This window comes from Barbus barbus (genome assembly GCF_936440315.1).
Source record: "Barbus barbus genome assembly, chromosome: 12".
In the NCBI taxonomy this organism is placed as follows: domain Eukaryota; kingdom Metazoa; phylum Chordata; class Actinopteri; order Cypriniformes; family Cyprinidae; genus Barbus; species Barbus barbus.
The window spans coordinates 20,731,004-20,751,797 of NC_136740.1; the positions used below are offsets into that span (position 1 = coordinate 20,731,004).

General features: G+C 38.0%; 1 protein-coding gene across 4 annotated transcripts; it reads right to left on the reverse strand.

Moving 5' to 3' along the window:
- Positions 1-546: 546 nt before the first annotated feature.
- LOC306878146 (chromodomain-helicase-DNA-binding protein 4-like) lies at positions 547-20,403 on the reverse strand. Of its 4 annotated transcripts, none has more exons than XM_079430299.1 (40): positions 20,030-20,403; positions 19,355-19,418; positions 18,437-18,549; positions 17,527-17,796; positions 16,361-16,479; positions 15,950-16,245; positions 15,657-15,775; positions 14,808-14,925; positions 14,510-14,679; positions 14,087-14,335; positions 13,691-13,894; positions 12,957-13,168; positions 12,739-12,870; positions 12,531-12,627; positions 12,044-12,235; positions 11,102-11,302; positions 10,798-10,935; positions 10,081-10,202; positions 9,773-9,946; positions 9,471-9,612; positions 9,206-9,337; positions 9,010-9,127; positions 8,792-8,916; positions 8,586-8,678; positions 8,334-8,475; positions 7,491-7,660; positions 7,246-7,420; positions 6,516-6,602; positions 6,340-6,431; positions 6,124-6,257; positions 5,900-6,044; positions 5,636-5,792; positions 5,104-5,198; positions 4,707-4,947; positions 4,331-4,390; positions 4,085-4,249; positions 3,893-4,001; positions 3,146-3,278; positions 2,844-3,039; positions 547-1,892 (listed from the first exon to the last, which is right to left on the reverse strand). In XM_079430299.1, the coding sequence occupies exons 2-40, from the start codon at positions 19,401-19,403 to the stop codon at positions 1,717-1,719; spliced, it is 5,862 nt and encodes a 1,953-aa protein (XP_079286425.1). In that variant the 5' UTR covers positions 19,404-19,418; positions 20,030-20,403; the 3' UTR covers positions 547-1,716. The 4 variants fall into 4 exon arrangements, with proteins under 4 accessions (XP_079286425.1, XP_079286423.1, XP_079286424.1 ...); XM_079430297.1 differs by having other exon boundaries at positions 7,234-7,420; XM_079430298.1 differs by having other exon boundaries at positions 7,246-7,423.
- Positions 20,404-20,794: the final 391 nt, after the last annotated feature.

A 20,794-nucleotide genomic window follows, 5' to 3' on the forward strand; every position in this document is an offset into this window, starting at 1 on the left:
CAAGTCTTCTCTGCCCAAAGCATTTGCTCTGATAAGTTATCTGCCTCCACCCAGCCATTTTCGTTAATTGTCAATTTCCCCATCCTGTTTTTTTGTCATTTATTAACTCACTTGAATTCGACCATTTTTCCCAATCTGATTCAGATTCAAAAATACATTACACTCTCATACACAGTTCTGTTGTCTTACAAACTGGTCTGTAGGGGAGACTAAATTTTTGCTACTTAGTACGATTCACACACATTTGAACACCCAAATGGAATCCAAGAACTGATTTTAGGGGATCAATAATGAATTAAAACAAGGTAAAATGTGTTAAAAAAGGTGCATAATCACAAGAAGAAAAAAATAGCTAAAATGTAGCTAAAAAAATTAAATTAGCTAAAATATGCATTAAATTAACAAGAAAATGTATAGAGATAATGGTTTTCCTGAACACGGATCAAGTCTAGTTCCAGAAGAACCAAACTCCAATACAATTCAACAATATATGAAACTTATATAATACTTTACTTACACCTAAATAAAGAGACAAAACGCTGCACGCTGTGTTACATTTTTATTGCAGGGCTAAAAAAACGAAACAGAAACATAAGACATTACAACAATAACAGGGTAACAACGATAATTACAAAGTGAGATCAGAACTTCTGAAAGTGTAAAATTAGACGTTAAATTAACAGCTGTGTTTTTTCACCTGTGCTAGGAGGATTTTGTTTTCTCTTGTAGGAAAAAGAAACCTGCACTTATTCTCTAGTTACATTATACACAAGCCAATCAGGAGAGAGAAAGGGGAATAAATGTGGATTATTAAAGCAGCAGTTCTCATAATAAAAAAAAATCTTGATTATAATATATATATTTAATCTAAGGAATGGAAGGTCATTTGATGTCCTTATAGGAGTTGTGACCCTGTCCCAATCGCATTTGTAAAGACCGTAGGGTGTCCCATTTGACATTTTAGATTTCAGAAGAGTTCTTATGTGTTTTAGAAGGCTAATTCTGCAGAGCCTGCATCAGTGGATAATTACCTGACAGTCTATCTGGCATAATATCACCAAAGCGTGGACTCAAAGTAGTATGTGGGCATTTGGGACAGGGACTGTGTTTACATCAGCATAAACCTTTCACAAGTTGGAAACAGGAGTCAAACAGGCATTTAAATTTAAGCTTGAAGCATAATTGTGGAAACGCACAAAAACAGTGATTCAACTAGTGTGAATTACAACATAAAACACACCTGAGGAGGAAAGAGTCCCCACTGCAAAGATCCATTCCACGCAAGGCAAAAATCCACACCAGCTCTTCAACCTTGCCCTGCATTGCCTACAACAGTGCAGAGGAGGTGACCTGGAGAACCTAAACTGGATTTACACTGGAGAACAATTTGGGTGCTGTGTATCTAACATATGTACGCATCTCTCTGGTCAGCAGGTGTGTTCACAGAATTTTTTAATGGAGGAGGTTGGAATGCCTCTAAATTGAGCTTTACAAGAAATATTAGGGAACCACAGTGTGTTAGCTAGGAACCGTTCCACTCTTCTTCTGTCCAAACTAGTGCAGGTAGCTGGAACTTATTTCAGATATATATATATATATATATATATACACAACGCATCTGATCACCTGACCCAGGTGTATGTCTGTATGTGTGTGTGAAATGATTCCTCATCGTGTCTTATGGGAAGTACAAGTGAAAACTTCATCCAGGGGTCATCAGCGTGGCGCCTGCGTCTGTGTGACCTCTGGTCCTCGGCTGGCCAACCGGCTAAGGATGCTTCTTTCCGACATCTGCAGCCGCACAGCGACGGGCGGAATCCGAGCGATGGTTGCCGGGAGCCGGGTGACATCTGCCTTCATGTCGCTGAGTAGCTCCTCCAGTTGTTTAAGAACTTACAGAACGATTGGAAGTAGGATAGATTTATTTATTTGAACATATAAAGTAAATGAATTCATTTTAGCCTTTAAACAACATTACTGCAGCTACAGGATGCAATAAGCAAGCTAAATGTGGTAAAACTATGCTGAGATACTAAGTGTGAAGTTTTGTGGCTTTGAGCAGTGCAGTGCTGGAAACACTGTGTTCTGGACTGTTTAGAAACTTTGGGCATTTTACTTTCATATTTAATGTATAACTCCATATTCAAATGATTTTATGGTGCTACGTTAAATTTTAAAATTTAAATTTTTTTATAGTATTATGCAATTATAGCTCAGTAAATAAACAAAACGTACATAAATCACTACATACAAATCCACCAGGCCTCTGTAACTACTGTAACATGTATTGTCAAATCTAGCCAAGTCAATGCAAAAACACTACATTCAGACTTAGAATGAATTTAACAGGTTATTTCTGGTTTTTTAACAACAATTAAGAAAATATAATTTTGACGTGTCATAAGGCAGGTGCCAGTGACCTTTTATTCTGCGAGTAACAGTCATTTCCAGATTACAATGAGTCCAACGTAAAAACAAAATGGAATTTGAGTGCTTGATATCCATTCTTCAATTTTTGATTTTAACAGTTTTTTTTTATTATTTGGTTTTATACTGAAAAACAAATGAATGAACAATGCCTGGATTATTTGCATTCAAGTGCAGTTAAATTTAAATTTAGATAAACAATTCATAAAAAATTCTGGCCATCTTTTAAGATCCTGAATAATTTGTGAAATAGTAAAAGTATCTGTGAATAGTTTTTGTCCTGGTCACTAGAAATAATATAGTTATTTTGTATTTCATTTATTTGTGATTTTAGCACACTTCTACACTGCAAAAATACGTCCAAAGCTGTGAGGCAAATCATATTGTGCAGTATAGAGTTATGGGAGTTATTGTACCTTTGTGTAGAACTGCATTAGCAGGCTTGTTTCCTGACATGGACTCTTTACTGAGGTGCTGGTGTGACTCTGCCAGACACTCCACCTCACTGAAGCGTGTGTTGAGTGCCATGGAGGGGTGAGAGGGGTCCTCTGTCATGTTTAGATACGCAGCACGTCTGAGCTGCTCCTCGATCACCAGAGCCTGTTCCAACAGCTAAAGAGAGACACATAAATGAAGCAGTTGAAGGAAGAGCCTTATAGCTCTGTGCAAACACTGCCGTGCAGTGTGTACGGATTCATAGTATCTGTACATCTCTAACCTTAAACCTGCGAGCAAGAAACTTGTTCTTAATCTCGAGGAAGTTTCCTCTGCTCATCTCTCCCTTAAAGGGCTCATTGAGGATGGCGAACCTCGGGTCATTCTGTACGTCCTGCCAACGTGCGTAACCGTGGCTGATGGTACAGGGGTGAAGGACATAACAGACAGTTTTTATATTAGATATACTGTAAAATTTGAACACCTGAATTTAAGTCGCTTATGTTATGATCTTAAATACTTTTTGATTTAAAGGCATATGCTCAAATGCAATAAATCTGCTTTGAAGACATATAGATTATGTATGTATTATTTTCTTAAAACTAGAGCTAAAAGTTTCCACTAGATTGCTAGTAGAGGATTTGATTTATAGCAAAGTTTTGATTTATTAAACATTTCTTGTCTACTACATAGCTTCGTGACTTTACTATTATTTTAAAAATTTATTTCAAATTTTTGACTGGTAATGTTTTTTGAAAAATAAAAAAATAAAATTCAGGAACTAGTAAATAAAGAATTAAATTGTATGTCTAAAATTTTGACTGGTATTGCATTTTAAATAATACAAACAATGAAAAACAAAATTATATTAATAAAACTATAATTTTTTTAAAATAAGATAACATTAATAAATAAATAATAATAAAGTACACTAAAGCAAGACACATTCCTTTTAGTGATGCAAGGAAATGTATTGCTGTGTCTGTACTGAAAGACACACCGATTATCAAAATGATGGCATTAAGGATACTGTATGATACCGGCCAGCAGCCAGTAGTCATGGCGACGATGCCAGATCTCGTAAGTCTTCTTTGTGACCGTGGCGGCTCTCTCTTCATTCTGCCAGAGAGAGTGAAGCTCTGGAGAGAGAAACAAGAGAGTTCATTGATTCAGAATTCACCAGCATGTACACATACACACAGACAGTAAATTCCCAGTGTACCTGTGAAACCTCCGTCAGCGATGTTAAACATAAACCTCTGCTTCACTGCTTTCTTCTTCTCCTCACTCACTCCATCCACTCCTCCACTTGTCTCTTTGGCATTCTCTCCATTTTGCAGCTTAGCAGCATCTTCTGCCTTCACTCCGTCCTTCTCATCTTTCAGCTCTGTTTAAGGAGAGAGAGAGACAGATTATTCATTGTAACAGTTATCTGTGATATAAAGGTGTTATTTGTATTAACACGTACCTTTCTTCTCATCTCTTGCTGGGCTAGTGTCCATTTTTTCTGTCTTCTCTTCAGATTCTTCTGCAATGGAGTAAGACAGTATGGGTGCTATGTGTGATCAGGGTTATGCAAAATTTAGAATTGAAGAACTGGCTCACTTTCAATTCATGAGAATTTGACAATTTATAGATTACTTTGAATTTCAGTTCATTTTAATTCTAATTCCCAACATCAAAATTCAAACTGCAATCCTGCATCTGGTTTTGCTACACAGGGGACCTTTACCAGAAGAGTTTATCTGGTCATTTTAAGATAAGTTTTCATGGAGTGGATATGTAGTATACACAAGAAAATAAATTAGTATTTTGGCCATTTTAGGTAGTGCTTTGCACCTCACCTTTAGTTTTAGATGTGTCTACACTGCTTATGGCATCTGAACTTTCAGCTTTGACACCTGAAGACATGTTTTCCTTAAATTCAGTGGACTTCTCTTTGTCTCCCTCCTTTTCATTTTCTTCATCTCTGTTTCCTCCATCCTTTTCTGCTGATGGTGAGGTGGTCTCTCTCTCTCTGTCCTTATTCTCCTCTTTCTTTGCTGGACTGGGGGATTTCTCACCTTCATCAGGAATCTCAATGATCTGAGAAAAAAAGAGGGGACGTGAGAATGAGAGTTAGAGACAAGAAATAAAGACGAAATGAGACAGGCAGGTGTTTAACAAAGGGAAACTGTTTAAAAATACAGGAAGAGAAACAGGAAGGTGAAATTAAAAAATGAGACTGCAAATAACAAGTACCTCATCCTCCTGTCTGGAGCCTTTCGTCTCCTTCTCTCCTTCCCCTTCCATCTTCTCCTCCAGCTCTTTTATGTCATCGCTCTTGGAAAGGTCTTCTGTTTGGATTAAAAAGATTAATGTGTAATGATTGGCCATGCAGAGATACTGGACAAATTATCTGTGAATGAAGAAAACATCCTCTCCTGGGAATAGATTTTCAAATATGTTCATAAAAAGGTTTAATTATTTGAAATGATCCGTTTTGCTCTGTTTTTTCTTCATGTTCCTTGGACATGATTTTTATTAGTCACAACACATGAATTTTGATAGACAAAAATTTCATAATTGACCCATAAGGGTCAGTATTATTTGTAGAATTAATTATATATTATAGTATTTATTAGTATTTTGATTTAGCTTTAAGTATAATTTTGTAATTTTAAATGTCTATATAGCTTTTACCATTGTCTGTTGTGTTTTACTGTTTATTTTTTAATTTTAATACTATTTTCTTAGTTTTATTTTTTAGTTAACATTAACAACATGTGTATACCTGGTGCTGGTGTGTTGGGCTGGGTATCTGCAGGCGTCCCAGTAGAGGGCGTTTTTGGATCTTCTCCCGCTGCAATGGCTGCCGCTCTTTTGCTTTCCTCCAGTTCTTTCATCCAGGGCATTGACCACTGACCATTGACATGCTCAAATTCCTGGACCTGTCAGAATTTAAAACAGTCAGTCCTATAACAACACCACTGCCATTCACAGAATCAATTAGCTCAGTCCTGACCACTAAAACACTAGCAAGCATAACCTCACACACCTTCTTGCGGATCAGTGACATTACACCTATGCGTGTGAGAACATGTTGTCGTGACAGTCCTTCTCGTGGAACGCCATCAGCAAATGTTTCTGCCCCATCGGCGCCTGGCTCACACAGGTGACGCATAAAGAGGGACACATATGCCCTGAGAAAAAGAGAGAGAGTCCTCAAGTAAATGAGGTAAAAAAAAAGACAAGAACTCCTCTAAGGAAAGTCAGACTTACTTGAACTCCTTCTCTGATTTGCCTCGCAGGTCTCTAACGAGCCACTGAGTGGTAAAGGCATCTTGGGGAGGCATCCCATAACGCATCACTGCATTCAGGAAGGCCTTCCTTTGTCGAGCATTGAAGCCCAAAACCTAATGAGGAGAGAGAGGTTAACTATCGCTGAGTGTGTGGAGGGAATAGCTAAAACAAGCTGAAAAGTAACTGAAGTTGAACCTCAATGTTTCCTCCCACTCTGGCCAGTAGAGGAGGCAGTGGTTTATCTTTATCATTCCTCAAGCCTTTGCGACTTGGTCTTCGGGAGTTAGCTAAAACAAAAAAAAGAGGATAATGTAAATACTAATTTATAAAACTGCTTATTAAGATAAGGATGGTTTTACTTTGTTCCTGACCTTCAGATCGCTCATCAAAGTCCTCATCACCCTCCTCTGAAGCAACCGAGTAATCTGATTGGTTATCAGACTGATCATCCTGCCAGTCTGGGAACACAAATGATTGAGGCAATATATTACTAACTGAACATTAAACAGAAAATATTTAATTTAAAGGGACAATACAACCAGGAATCATGCAAACACGTAAAACAAAAGGGTCAAACTTTTGGACACACTGGACTGAATGTGTTTCTCATAATCTTAAAAACACGTCTAAATGCTATAATTTCTTCTATTTTATTCATATACAAATGTATGCATTGTATGAATTGCATGAATTTTTAAATGAACTATTTTAGGCATATTAAAGTTGCTTTGATGAACATTTTTTAGTACATAATATACAACACATTTCCCATGTTTCAGTTTAGTTTTATAAAAGTTAAGAATGGGTAATAATAAAGAATGGGTAGGTGTGTCCAAATTTTTGACCGGTAATGTACATCTAAACAACCACTACCATAAATTAAAAAAATTATAGATTATAAATGTAATAACTTGTAAATATAAATGCATTATTTTAAACACAAAATAATAATTTCCAATAAAAATATTACAGATATAACAATACACCAGACCTGAGATCACACCATTAAGTTCATCTTCATCTATAACAACACTCACAAACGTACAGGGAAAGAGCAGTAAAAGAAAATTGTTAAAAGTGCGTCTGTACCCCGTCTACTACCTCTGTCCTCCTGTGAGCAGTCGTTGTAGTTGACAGGTTTGCGTGGCCGTTTGCCTTTGCCCAGGTGACGAGCGAGATCTTCCTGCTGCTGCTCATAATGATGGCGCAACAGTTTCTCCCAGTAATCAGGATCTACACTTTCTTCCTGCTTAATGATCTCTCTATCCACATCCTCCTGCTGACAGAGACACACCATATGATCTACATATACATACACACACAGTCGCAATCCCACACAAACTCACCTCCTCGTCCTCATCTTTGACCACATACTGGGCCACTTTAAAAGAGCTGAGGTATTCATTCATACTCTGCAGCTCTGTGTCATCTGTTGCGTCTTGGTTTCGATCCAACAACCGATCAATCGCCTTGTCATCATAGTGGATAACACTGCTGTCTTCCTCCTTATTGTCACCTGGAGGACAGATTTATTTGATTTAGAATTGATTTTAGTGTTTACTTTGTGCCCTTCGTTTATTGTGTGGATTACTTCCATTAATTTCTGTATTAACTTATTCACCTTATTTATTTTCTGTATTGTCTAGTACTAGAAGTACTTCATATGCATTGGTATTTGGCAGTATTTACTTTTTCTGTCCAGTGCTCAAAACTAAGTTTTTTTGTTTCTTTGTTGGCACAGTCAGACCAGTGTGTCAGATTTGTTTTTGTTTTGTTTTTTTATACTTCACTACATTTTCTCTGGCCCACCATAAAAGAATATTATTAATTTTATTCTTAGCAATATATTTAAAAAGCCAGAAAACCTACTGCATCATCAGAATGAAACTCAGCTTATTAATATCAGTGCTCAGGAAGGTCATGTGTAGTTTTAGCTCTAAATAAACTTCAACTGAAAGTAGAACTTCACACCTACACCGCAGCAGTTTACGTTTGGGGACGTTTCTATAGTTTATGCAATAGTGATTGATACACAAAACATGTCACATACAGATCCTTAACTAAAAACTGTACAGGTGTTACTTAGCCATAGTTTCACTGCCTTTAAATGTTCTTATTATTCTCTTAAATATTTTATTTTCTGATCTCAAAGCAACATTATGTTCAGAAGATGAAGTGTTCAGAGAAACCTTCTCCAAGCTCGTATTTGAAAAGCTGTTCTGTGCCAAACTTCAAGATGTCGTCCAATTCTTGTTTGGACATGGATCCAGCCTTGGAGCCCAGACCAGGTCGCACCACTAGGTGAGTCAACATCATCTTCTTCTTTGCCACCTGAAACACAAGTGTCATGAGATGACTTTTGCTAGTGCTGGCGTTTTATTGTTTTTTTTCAACATAGTTTTGTATTTGCCTGGGTTTTAAACTATGGTTTCATATCTCACCTGTGTAATTCTCTCCTCCACAGATGCTTTAGTGACAAATCGATAGATCATCACCTTCTTATTCTGACCAATACGATGAGCCCTGCTAAATGCCTGAGAAAGACAACAGGACAGAGACAGCGTCAGAAAGAGTCCACTCACAGACTCTCTCACAGAGATGCAGGTGTTTGACAGTTTTAGCATCAGATATTTTACAGCGCCTCTACCTGTATGTCATTGTGTGGGTTCCAGTCAGAGTCATAAATGATGACAGTGTCAGCGGTTGCCAAATTGATGCCCAAACCCCCTGCGCGGGTGGACAAGAGAAAAACAAACTGAGGAGCACCAGGAGCTGCAGTGAGAGAAAAGAAAAGGAATTAGTCAAAACAAAACATCCATTATGTTGCTATTATTTCATGGAAATGAGTGGCTTTTCCCCTCTCACCATTGAATCTATCGATGGCTTCCTGCCTCATCCCTCCAGTCACCCCTCCATCTATCCTTTCATACTTGTAACCCTCATTCTCCAGAAAGTCTTCCAGCAAATCCAACATCTTTGTCATCTACATCCATGCACAAAGCTTTTTTAGTATACTTGAATTATATAGTTGAGTATATCTGTGTACAGTATTTGTGTGTACCTGTGAGAATATAAGTACTCTATGTCCACCCTCCTTCAGTTTTTTCAGCATCTTACACAGAAGCATCAGTTTCCCAGAAGCCTTTGTGAGGGCACTGCCATCATACATGCCATTGGGCATTTTAGGGGCTTCCTGCAAAATCAGACCCATAAAGATCAGCTGAAAGTACTGCTGTTATTCATTCAAAACCTAAGAACTGTAAGTTCCCCCATTTCTACTGTTAAATGGTACTGTCCTAGTTGAGAGTGAGTGCGTGGAAGCTCACATTAGCAGCTGTCGGGAAGAGGTAGGGGTGGTTACAGCACTTCTTTAGGTCCATAACCACATTGAGCAGAGACACCTGGTTTCCTCCTCCACGAGTGTTCAGAGCTTCAAAGTTGCGTGTCAAAATGTACTTGTAGTACTTCCTGTTCCAGAAAAACAGAAAGATTGAATCAGAGGCTATTGCCATATAAAAGTCATAAACGGACCATACAACAGAGAGGGTGCCCAGCATGTGGCATAAATGGGAGACGAATGTACTGAATTTTTAGCAAAACACTAAAAAACACCAAACATGTTTTGTACTTTTGCATGGGGCTGAGCTCCACTCGCACGATGAGTTCCGTTTTTGAGGGCATGTGTTTGAAGACATCAGCTTTGAGTCTTCTGAGCATGTGTGGACCCAACATGTCGTGCAGTTTCTTAATTTGGTCCTCCTTAGCTATGTCAGCAAATTCTTCCAGGAAACCTTCCAGATTACTGAAACACACACACATTTGTTACTGAACAACAGCAAAAAAACAAACAAAAAAAAAACGAACAAACATCCTCTTCACCCTCACTTATCAAGAACGAACTCTCACACACACACACACACACACACACACACATACTTGAATCTCTCAGGCGTGAGGAAGTTGAGCAGATGGAAGAGCTCCTCCAGGTTGTTCTGTAAAGGTGTGCCTGTCAACAGCAGCTTATGCTGAAGAGGGTAGTTATTCAACACACGAAAGAACTGAAAAAGATAAAACGAGTGTGATATTGAGTTAGTTTTACATCAAATACTAGTTAAATCATAATATTAAAGGAACATATCTCTCAGGAATCAAACTTCTGTCATCATCTATTCACTTTAATGATGCTCTAAACCTGTATGACTCTCTCCATAAAGGACGCAAAAGCACTCTACAAGCTCTGTGCTATTTTTCTTCTGATTTCATTTGATAGCTTTATGTGAGGAAAAAGCTAAATGTACGTAGTTATAACCTCTAGAGGAGAAGGGCTGAAATGGGATTACTGAGTGAGTGAGTGAGTGAGTTGAACTAAAGAACCAAATTAGTCAGATTTGTGAATGAATCATTCAAACTGGTTTTGTAAACCAAACTGGTTCACGAAAAAAAAACATGATCAGTCAGAATTAATGAACGAATCAATTAGACAACATTTAAAATGAAACAATAGCCAATAAATTTTTTATCAAAATTTAGGACAAAATAAAGTCATACAGGTTTGGAAAGACAGGAGGGTGATGACAGAATTTAGATTTTTGGATGAACAAATACTTTAATTACATATTTTAGTGTGTCACTCATCTGACACATGGAAATTACCTTTGACTGGTTATTTTTCAGTCTATGTGCTTCGTCTACTACAAGACAAGCCCAGTCGATGGAGCCCAGGATGGCTTGATCGATTGTGATCAGCTCATAGGAGGTCAACAGCACATGGAACTTCACAGAAGCCTCTTTCTACACAGATAAAGAGAGATTCAGAAACCACACAATGCAAACAGATAAATCATCAAACCACAAAGCAGATGTGGCACTAATTTACATTAATTTACCTATGTTTAGTGTTATGGTTACTACTGTATCAACTCTTCCCCTCCAACCTCTTTTCCTCTGGGTTTCATACCTTCATTTTGGAGGCCTTCTTCCCACCGCGGATGGCGTTGTCCTCAAACGAGAATTCATTCTCTCGTATGACAGCTCTGCTGTCTTTATCACCCACATAAGTAACCACATACATGTCTGGGGCCCACATCTCAAATTCCCTCTCCCAGTTAATGATGGTGGATAGAGGGGCACTGACCAGGAACGGCCCCTTCGAATGACCCTGAAAGAGACCATTACCAAATGTACTGTATTATAAACTTCAATGTCACATTATAAACAATAGCTTTTATGATAAACATGTCTTCATGGAGACCATTTATTCCTCTAAAATCAATTAATCAAACTAAAATCACATAAATAATGGAAATAAACTACCGTTCAAAAGTTTGAAGTCAGTAAGATTTTTTTTGTTTTAAAAGAATATAATACTTTTAATCAAAAAATTGATCCAAAGTCACAGTAAACTGATTAGAAAAAAAGAAGAAAAAAAAAAGATTTCTACTGTAACTAAATGCTGTACTTTTTAACTTTTTATTCATCAAATCGTCCTTGGAAACAAATGTATCAGAGCTTCCATAAATTAAGCAGCACAGCTATTTTAACACTGATATAAAAAAAAAAAAAAAAAGGATTCTTTAGCACAAAATCAGCATATCAGAATGATTTCTGAATGATTATGAGATGGAGAAGATTTCAGTAATGGCTGCTGAAAATTCAGTTCTGCCATCACAGGAATAAATTAAATTTTTAAATTAAAAGAAAAGAAGTTATTTTAACTTGTAATAATAATAATAACTAATAATACATAGTAAATAATAATACAGTTTATGTTTTACTTTTGATGAAATAAATACAGCTTTGGTGAGTCTTTGGAAAAAGTATTTTTTCCAAAAACGTTTTTTTTTTTTTCTACCGACCCAAACTTTTGAGCAGTAGTTCTAATTTTTTTTTAGAAACACACCTCTTTGTAGAGTGAATAGAGGAAGACAGCAGTCTGAACCGTCTTTCCAAGACCCATCTCATCAGCCAGGATGGTGTCTGTGCCCTGAGCCCAAGAAAAACGCAACCAGTTCAGTCCCTCAAGCTGGTACGGGTGAAGCGTGCCACCAGTAGAGTCCAGATAATCCGGTTGCCTATCAAACTTTATAGTGGGCTGAAAGTAAGAGACAGGAAGAACATTAGATCATTGTCAGTCAATAACCTCTGAATGTATTTTCTCAAAAACAATGTTTCCAAACTAATTATGCAATTGTGGCCTTGCTTATAATTATATTAATGGTTACACTTGAGAGAACAGCAAATTATGGGATAAAAGTGCAAAACATGACAGAGAAATTAAGCGGTACTGAATAAACCATGGCTCCAACCTAAAATTGTTCAGTTTTGAAATTCTATCCTAGCCAATAAAGTAGACAAAAGTTAAACCAAGCTGTTCTAATGTTCCTTACATCCACCACAGGATTAGCAGGAGGTCTCTCTGTCTTCCTCACTTTCACCTTCTTCATCTTTTTACCTGGTCTGCCCTCCTCTCCGAGCATCAGCTCCCTGACAAACAGAAAAAAAGAAGGTTTGCAGATTAATTTATAACTGCACTCAATATTGTTTCACACTAGTGTGCATGTGTGTAAAGTGCTGTAGAGGCCCGTGTGGATGTACCTGTGGTTCCAGTAATGTTGTTTAAAGGTCTCATAGTCTGGGATGTCCATGTCTTCAGACTCCCAGGTTGACTGATCATACGCCAAATCTCTCCATTTGATCAGATAGTGAACATTATTCTTCTTGTCCACACTACCAGAGAGAATGAGAGAAATGACTGCCCAAATAGTTTAGCATATGTCATTCTTCAAAAGGCTTCGGCATATTAATGTTCTCACCTGTGGTTTAAGATGCGGTGGATGAAGAGCCACTCTAACTTTACTCCAAAGCGCCCATACCGATCCTCTATACGAGCATAGAAGGGATCTTTATTCTTTCTCTTGCAGCTCTTATCCTCATCTCCCTCCGCACCCATCTCTAGATTGGGGGGCTCCTCCATATCTGTCTTCCGTTGGTAGTTACGGAACATTACCTGACAGTTTAGCTCCAACTGTGATAAGAAAGAAAAAGACATAAATTATTAAATGATTTTACTAATAAACACCCACGGAAACAAAAATGCATGAATTATTGTGTATATATTATGCTTTAGTATATGAATGTGTAAATACTTTTATGTCCTTGCATTAAAAGAAGGAATGTACAATATAATGGAACTACATCAGCTACTAGAGTTTTTTTTTTAAATAACTAGTGTAAATCAATATTGGAAATTAAACTGCATAATCCTTTTCTTCTATTTTTACATAGATTACCATTGACGGCATGTAATGTTCACTTAAACTTAATATGCAAAAACATTAATGATTTAAATGTAATCTTTAGCAAATTTCAAAATATAATTTTTTCACACTGTACATTATAATGTAGTGATGCCAAAATTCATTATTAGCATTTAAAAGCATTGATTTATTTTTGAATTTTTATCACTTATTTAGACAAAAATCTATAGAATTTCAATGTTGGTGCATTCCTACTTACAAGAAAGTGTGTGTTTTTATTTGTGTGTCACCTGCAGTTCCTGGACCCATGAACTGTGCCAATAAGACATGTGGCTCCACTTCACAAAGAACTCTCTCTCCTTCCGACCAATCATAGGAGGAGGATCCGGAGCATCAGCTGGAAGGTCTGCAGGACGTGGCACGGGCATAGGGGGAGGGGCTTCACCCCAACGCCAGGCCAGGACTTTCTGGACTTTGCCCTTCAGTGGAAGACTCTGCAAAAACAAAGACATTATCTTTGGAACATGTTTTTCAAAATTAAACCATAATATTCAACTAATTTAAATAATGGGATCAATCAATTAATCTTACATATTTCAACACTGGCATCTCTGAAAATAAAACCCCAAGAAAACCTAATCCAAAGGATAGATTTGGACTATCACACTATATTATTCCTCTCTCACCAGGCAGCGTGGGCAGATCCACTCTCCGTTGGGGATGTCTGGCAGAGGAGGGTTGAGACAGTGTAAGTGATAGGACGAGGGGCATGTGTCACAGCACAGCAGCTCTCCTCCATCCTTACACACCCGACAAAACTCTATATGATGATCGTCCTCCTCTTCTACCTCTCCATCATCTCTCCTTGCATCATCATTCTCCTCTTCACCCTCAGAACTCTCCTCACGAGCCTCCCATTGAATTCCCTCCTTCTCCTAAGAGAGAGAGAGACATAAATAATGCATAATCAACAGAAACTTAAGTCATTAAATATCTATGGTAGAGAAACAGTGCACATACACACACAGAATGTAGATTTTACTCGGTGAGCCCACAGCAGCTCAAGGAAAGGCCAGACATTTATACTGAACACATTTATATGTACGTACGCAGTGGGGGCAGCTCCATGTGCCCTCTGGAGCTCTCTCCATGTCAGGATCTAGACACACCATGTGATAGGCTCTCGGACAGGTGTCACACAGAATGATCTCACCACCCTGCTGACACACCTCACAGTAGTCCTGATGATCAGTCTCATAGCCATCAGCATCCTCATCCACTACAAAAGAGAAGGCGGGTTTATAAAAACTGTAAATGGCTGGAAAATGGCCATATAGTGTGTTCATTACAGTGTGTGTGTTCAGTAGACCGAACAGAGTAATCTGAGTTGTGCTGTTTTTGACTCACTCTTCTTCTTCTTGGAGCTCTTGGATTTTTTAGTCTTGGAGCGGCTGCTCCGACTGTTGGATCCATCACTTATGGAGAAACTGTCAAAATCGCTCTCACCATCATCATCCTCACCGCTCTAAGAGAAGGAACCATGGGTGAAGGGTTGCAAATCAAGTTGGTGATGTAAGCCATAAAAATAAGGAAGAATTTTAAATATATATTCACTACTGTTATACAGTTTGGGGTTGGTACATTTTTTGAAAGAATTCTCTTAATGCTTAACAAAGCAATTATTTATGCATTGATTTGATCAAATATAGTAAAACATAATATCAAATAAATACGTTCTATTTTAATAGGTTTTAAAATGTAATTTATTCCTGAGTTGACAAAGCTGAATTTTCAGCAGCCATTACTCCAGTTTTCAGTGTTGTACGATCCTTTAGTGATCATTCTAACATGCTGATTTGCTGCTCAAGTATCATTTCTTATTGTTATTAAATATTGAAAGCTGCTTAACATTTCTCTAGTAACAGTGATACATTTTTTCAGGATTCTTTGATGAATAGAAATTTTAAAAGAACATTTATTTAAAATCTTTTGTAACATTATAAATTAATTGTCCTTTTAACTGTGAATTCACTGTCAATTTAATGCATGATTGCTGAATAAAAGCATTAATTTCAGAAAAAAAAAAAAAAAACTTACTCATCCCAAACTGTTGAACAGCAGTATATATCTTCTATATGTATATACATTATATCATTAATTAATATAATAGTAATATTAACTAATAATGTTAAATAAATGTTAATAATAATGTAATTTAGATTATGGTGCAGAAATGTAAGCAGAGTGGATACATACAGATGAACGTTTTCTCTTGAAATTGCCCAGTTTAATCTTGAGTGGAGCCACTTTCTTCGCTTTAGACTTTTTGTCCTGGGGCTTTGGAGTGGACTTGGTCTTTCTACGTGCATTTGGGCCTAGATAAGATATATAAATGACACAAAAATGTTTTAGTAGATTAAAAAAAACATAATTAACTCACCTTTGGGCCCCCTGAAATTCCTTATTTTTTCTGTTAATTATTTCTGATCCTGACATTTTAATTTCCAATCAAATCTCATATTTAATCCACATTCCTCTCTCTCTCTGACCTTTGCCCTCTTTGGTCTTGGCTTTTCGCAGGGGGACCGCTGGGGGCTGCTGGGATGGGGGTGGTGCAGCAGGAGCTGCTGTTAATGTGGGTGCGGCCAAGGGGGCAGCCCCTCCTCCATCTACCCTGGTCACCATACTCTCCACTGCAGCAGCTACGTTGGCAGCTGCCAGGGCTGCGTTGGCACTCGCTGAGCCTCGCATGGGATTATTAGTGCTGAACTCTCGCCATTTAGCCCCCAAAACCATCATCATCTTTGACACAGCGATCTTAGGGTTCTTAGCAGCTATTAGAGGTCTAAACAGGAAGAGAGAGAAATTTATTTTTACAGAGTAAATTAACCATAGGATATTATAAAGATGTTTACATAAGGAGATAATAGAAATGGGACAAAAACAGATCGCTGTTCTACCTGATAAACTGACTGAAAGCTTTGTAATTGGTGAGAGAGTTGTAGTCCTCCTGGGTAAAGGTGTAGTCGATGTCTTTCATTCCCCAGTCTGCTAATAGCTGCGAGGAAGATTTGGGCTCCTGTGAAAGAAGAACAGAGGATGACAGGTGAATAACACTAGAGAATGCAATCATACATTTAATTTTTATTTTTTTATATACATACATATACACACACGTTGGTTTTTGTGGTTTATGGGGACTCTCCATAGGCGTAATGGTTTTTATACTGAACAAACTGAACAAAACCATTTAGTATGTTTTTTAAGCCTTTTGAATTACGGGGACATAGGCAGTGTCCTCATAAACCACCTTCATATTGTAATACCTCTGTCATACCCATGTCATTATACAAATTTGTGTCCTCATAAACCACATAAACATGCGCACACACACACATATATATACACACACACACATCATGTGACTTGAACCTTTATCCAAAAACATACACTACTGTTCAAAAGATTGGGGGCACGGGGCAATACATTTTTTAAAAAGAAAATATACTTTTATTCAGCAAAAGTAATTTATAATTAAAATTACAATATTACAAAACGTTTCTATTTCAAATAAATCCTGTTCTTTTTTGAACCTGAAAAAAAGCATCACGGTTTCCACAAAAAATAATAAGAGACTTCTTTAAAAAACATTTAAAAATCTTACCAACCTCAAACTTTTGAATGGTAGTATACCAACAAAAGGAAAATGAAAAATATAGGAAGCACTAATAAAAGCCTTTACAAACAAAACTGAAAATCTATATTTGTTGTGGCAACAACGTAGACAGTGAAGGCATAGACGAGGCTCAATATCGGTATCAGACTTCTCCAGGAACCTGTACTTTGTACAAGTAACACAGATTGCTAAAGCACAAGTCACAAAAAATCTAAATAATTAAATAATAATAACAATATATCTTATATACAAATATCTTTCAGGCAAGACAAATTGCATTTTGAATCCTGTGCAGCTGTTTTTTTTTTGTTTTTTTTGTAAATGCAGTGTTTTTATTTATGTATTTTGCAGTTATCAGATCACCCTCATGTGACATTGATTTTTTAGTTGTCCCAAGGTTTTAACATCAAACCTTGGATTAACAATGACCACCCATTGGCTAACCCTTACCTGACCGTCATCATCATCATCGTCATCATCTTCCTCCACGGGCTCTGGGTCTTTACGTTTGCTTTTTCCTACAGATGAGCCACCAGCCTTTTCTCCTGCTGAACCTCCCTTCTTTCTCTCCTTGGAGGAGCTGGATCTCTTTTTCTTCTTCTTGCTTGGGGCATAGTCACTCCCTTCACTCTCAGATCGCATCACTCTGTCCCCCTCATCTTCCTCACCTTCTACCATTCGGATTGCTTCCATGACTTCAGGAGAGCTGACAGGAACATCCTAGACCACAATAACCACCCAAGGATAATATCAGATAAACTCAGGGAAGAACCTCAGTTCAATGCTTGTGTAAACATGCTTAACAGTGACGGTAACGGCAAATGATGATTGATGTGATACTGCAGCATTGAAATCAGACATACAATTCTTATGCTCACTAAGGGTGCATTTATTTGATCAAAATTTAAGTAAAAACAGGCTATTGTAAAAAAATATATACATTCAAAATAACTGTATTCATTTTTAAAACAAAATCTAATTTGTTCCTGTGATGGTAATCTCAATTTTCAGCCGCCATTACTTCAATCTTCAGTGTCACATGATTTTTGAGAAATCATTCTTATATGCTGATTTGGTGCTCAAGAAACATTTCCTATTATTATCAATGTTGAAAGCTTAATATTTCTGAGAAAGCCATGATACTTTTTTAAAATTCTTTGATTAATAAATAAAAAGCAAAAAAATTGCACCATTTATTTGAAACAGAAATTGTGAATTTTGGTCAATTTAATGCATCATTACTGAATAATGGTATTTAATTTATTTTAAAAAAATTAAAAATCTGACCTACCCCAAACTTTGAATGGAAGTATCTAGCTATATATAGCACATATTCAGACCCTAAAGGTGCTCCACTAACCTCTCTGAGGAGTTTCTGTCGTTTACTGCTCCTGCTTTCACGGCATTTCTTTGCTTTCTTCTTCTTTTTGGATTTGGGAGTTTCTGCCTCTGATATTGGTTCATCGGCATCATCTGTCCAAAACAGAGACACACAGCATGCATCAAACATGAACAATTAAAGCTGAACAATCTCAATTTTGATTTTCTGTCATACCTATCCTTCCTGAACTGATACAGTACTTTTAATTCAACTTTATGACTCATACGTCTTAACATTGCATACATCATAACATAGCACATTAATTTAGATATTTTACCAGAGCTCAATTCCTTCAGAATACACTGTTTTTGTGCATTCCTACCTCAAGATGTGAATCTACTGTCCAAATATGTCAGCAGCAGTGAAACTAGGGCATAAGGCTCTTGCTTTTGAAATCATTCATTATTACAAGCTCTCTGCTGATAGGCTGCGCTAGCAACGCCATTACCGAGGGCGGCCAAAAGAGGAAAGCAAAACAAATGGGTTTGACACATAATGCTAACGATATTGTGCACGGTATGATCGCTGAGGTAGAAAAACAAGCTTTTATTTCGTTCTTAAGATACTAAGGAGTCAGTAACAAACAGATTTGTCTTTCATTTTAACATCTGCTGCTGACCAGTGATACAGGAAGTGATTTGACTTTTGTATACAGCTTGCCGCTACCGCATCATAAACTAAAGATGTATATCTTTATATAGGCGTATGATGCAGTAACACGTGGCTCACCAGCTCGAGCAAAATATATAAACATTAAATCTAGCAGCGTTCTCCTGGCAGAAATGACGATTTGTTTAGAAGAACTCTTGACATGACAGCAGTTCATTTGCTTGTTTAGGCTCATTTGGGGAGGTTATATAACATGATGAGGGTCCTGACAGGACAGCTAAACCTTACCATCTCTCATGGGTCCAAAATGGTCCCTGTCGTCTTCACTCCCCGACATATTCCCGTCTGGACGCTTGATAAAATAGAAATGATAACATTATTTTGGTTTGGTATTCAGCAGCACCCCGCGCTGGCAGAAAGAGATAAACAAGTAACAGGGGAGGCTAACGTGTTGTATTGAATTAAAATCAATTAACGCGTGTGACATTTCATAACTACAACATCATACAGCGTGTAGTGTTAAAAAGAGTTTGATGTAGTCGTGTCATTTCGGCTTTTTTCGTAAACTTCCCCGCTCTGTCCGAGCGAAAGACGCCTTAACTTAGCCGTCAATCAAGTTAGCAAAGCTAGCAAACATGGTCAAATGATCCGGCAGCAGGGAAAATGGCAGCCGGCTGGACGAGTTGAGTTAAAGCGCTTATCTGCTTTCGTTTCTGGTTGGATTTGTGTCTTTAAAACTTTCCTCCATGAAAAAAAATAACACGCGGAGGTCGCGAAGCCCCCGACAAACACCACACGGCGCTTTATAACGCGGTGTCTCACAGTTGTAAGTTAGCAGTCATTTTAGATATTTGTTTATTTTCTGTTTCATGCTTTAAAAACTCGCCGAGAAACGTAAATTTACTTGTATGTACATTTTTTTTAACGCAGGCGGTTGGAGGTGGGTGGGAGGAATTGACTTACAGGTCAGTCCAAGGTGTAGACACTCGGCGGTATGATCAGCTTTAGTCTGACGCGAAAGCTGCAGGTTACCTATCACTGAAAAACAAAAAGAAGCTCCGAAAAGGTGTAAATCTTTGGGAGACGTCGTCCACTCTTCTCCCCTTTCCCCAGCGTCAGTGACCAGAAGCGAACATCCTCATACACACAAAGAAATCAGGGGGGGGTAGAGACATCCCATAATAATCCTAGGCACGCTCCCCCCTCCCTACAACACTCACTCAACTCTGCATAGTTACCTCGCAACCTACAGACCATAATAGTCATCTCTCCTCGCACACAGTACCAGCAAGTACACACTGCCTTCCCCTTTCTTAGTCCCTGCCCCCTTCGCAACCATGTTGCTATGGAGACACTGCCCCCTCCCGCCCTCTCCGGCATCCCATAATAGTCATAAGCAGGCCGCTCTGACATCCCATAATAAACACAACTCCTAAAAGAGAGGGAAGAAAAAAAACAACACCAGTCACATGGTCTCCAGGGAAACCCCAGACCATAATAATCTGCCGCTGTCTGTCCACCTGGCTGGGTTTTTGGTGCACGAGTGACAAATATAAGTGAAGTGAAGTGACATACAGCTCTGCATTTAACCCATCCAATGTGCACAAACACAGCAGTGAACACACAGTGCACACACACACACAGTGAACACACACCCGGAGCAGTGGGCAGCCATTTATGCTGCTGCGCCCGGGGAGCAGTTGGGGGTTCGGTGGCTTGCTCAAGGGC

Excerpts from the sequence above, each read along its gene's own strand:
- LOC306878146 (XM_079430296.1), bottom strand. The coding sequence starts at position 19,403 with ATGTCGGGGAGTGAAGACGACAGGGACCATTTTGGACCCATGAGAGAT. Across the intron at positions 18,550-19,354 it reads TTTTGGACCCATGAGAGATG|ATGATGCCGATGAACCAATA; the intron begins GTAAGGTTTAGC and ends TGTTTTGGACAG. Across the intron at positions 9,128-9,205 it reads GAGTACTTATATTCTCACAG|ATGACAAAGATGTTGGATTT; the intron begins GTACACACAAAT and ends GCATGGATGTAG.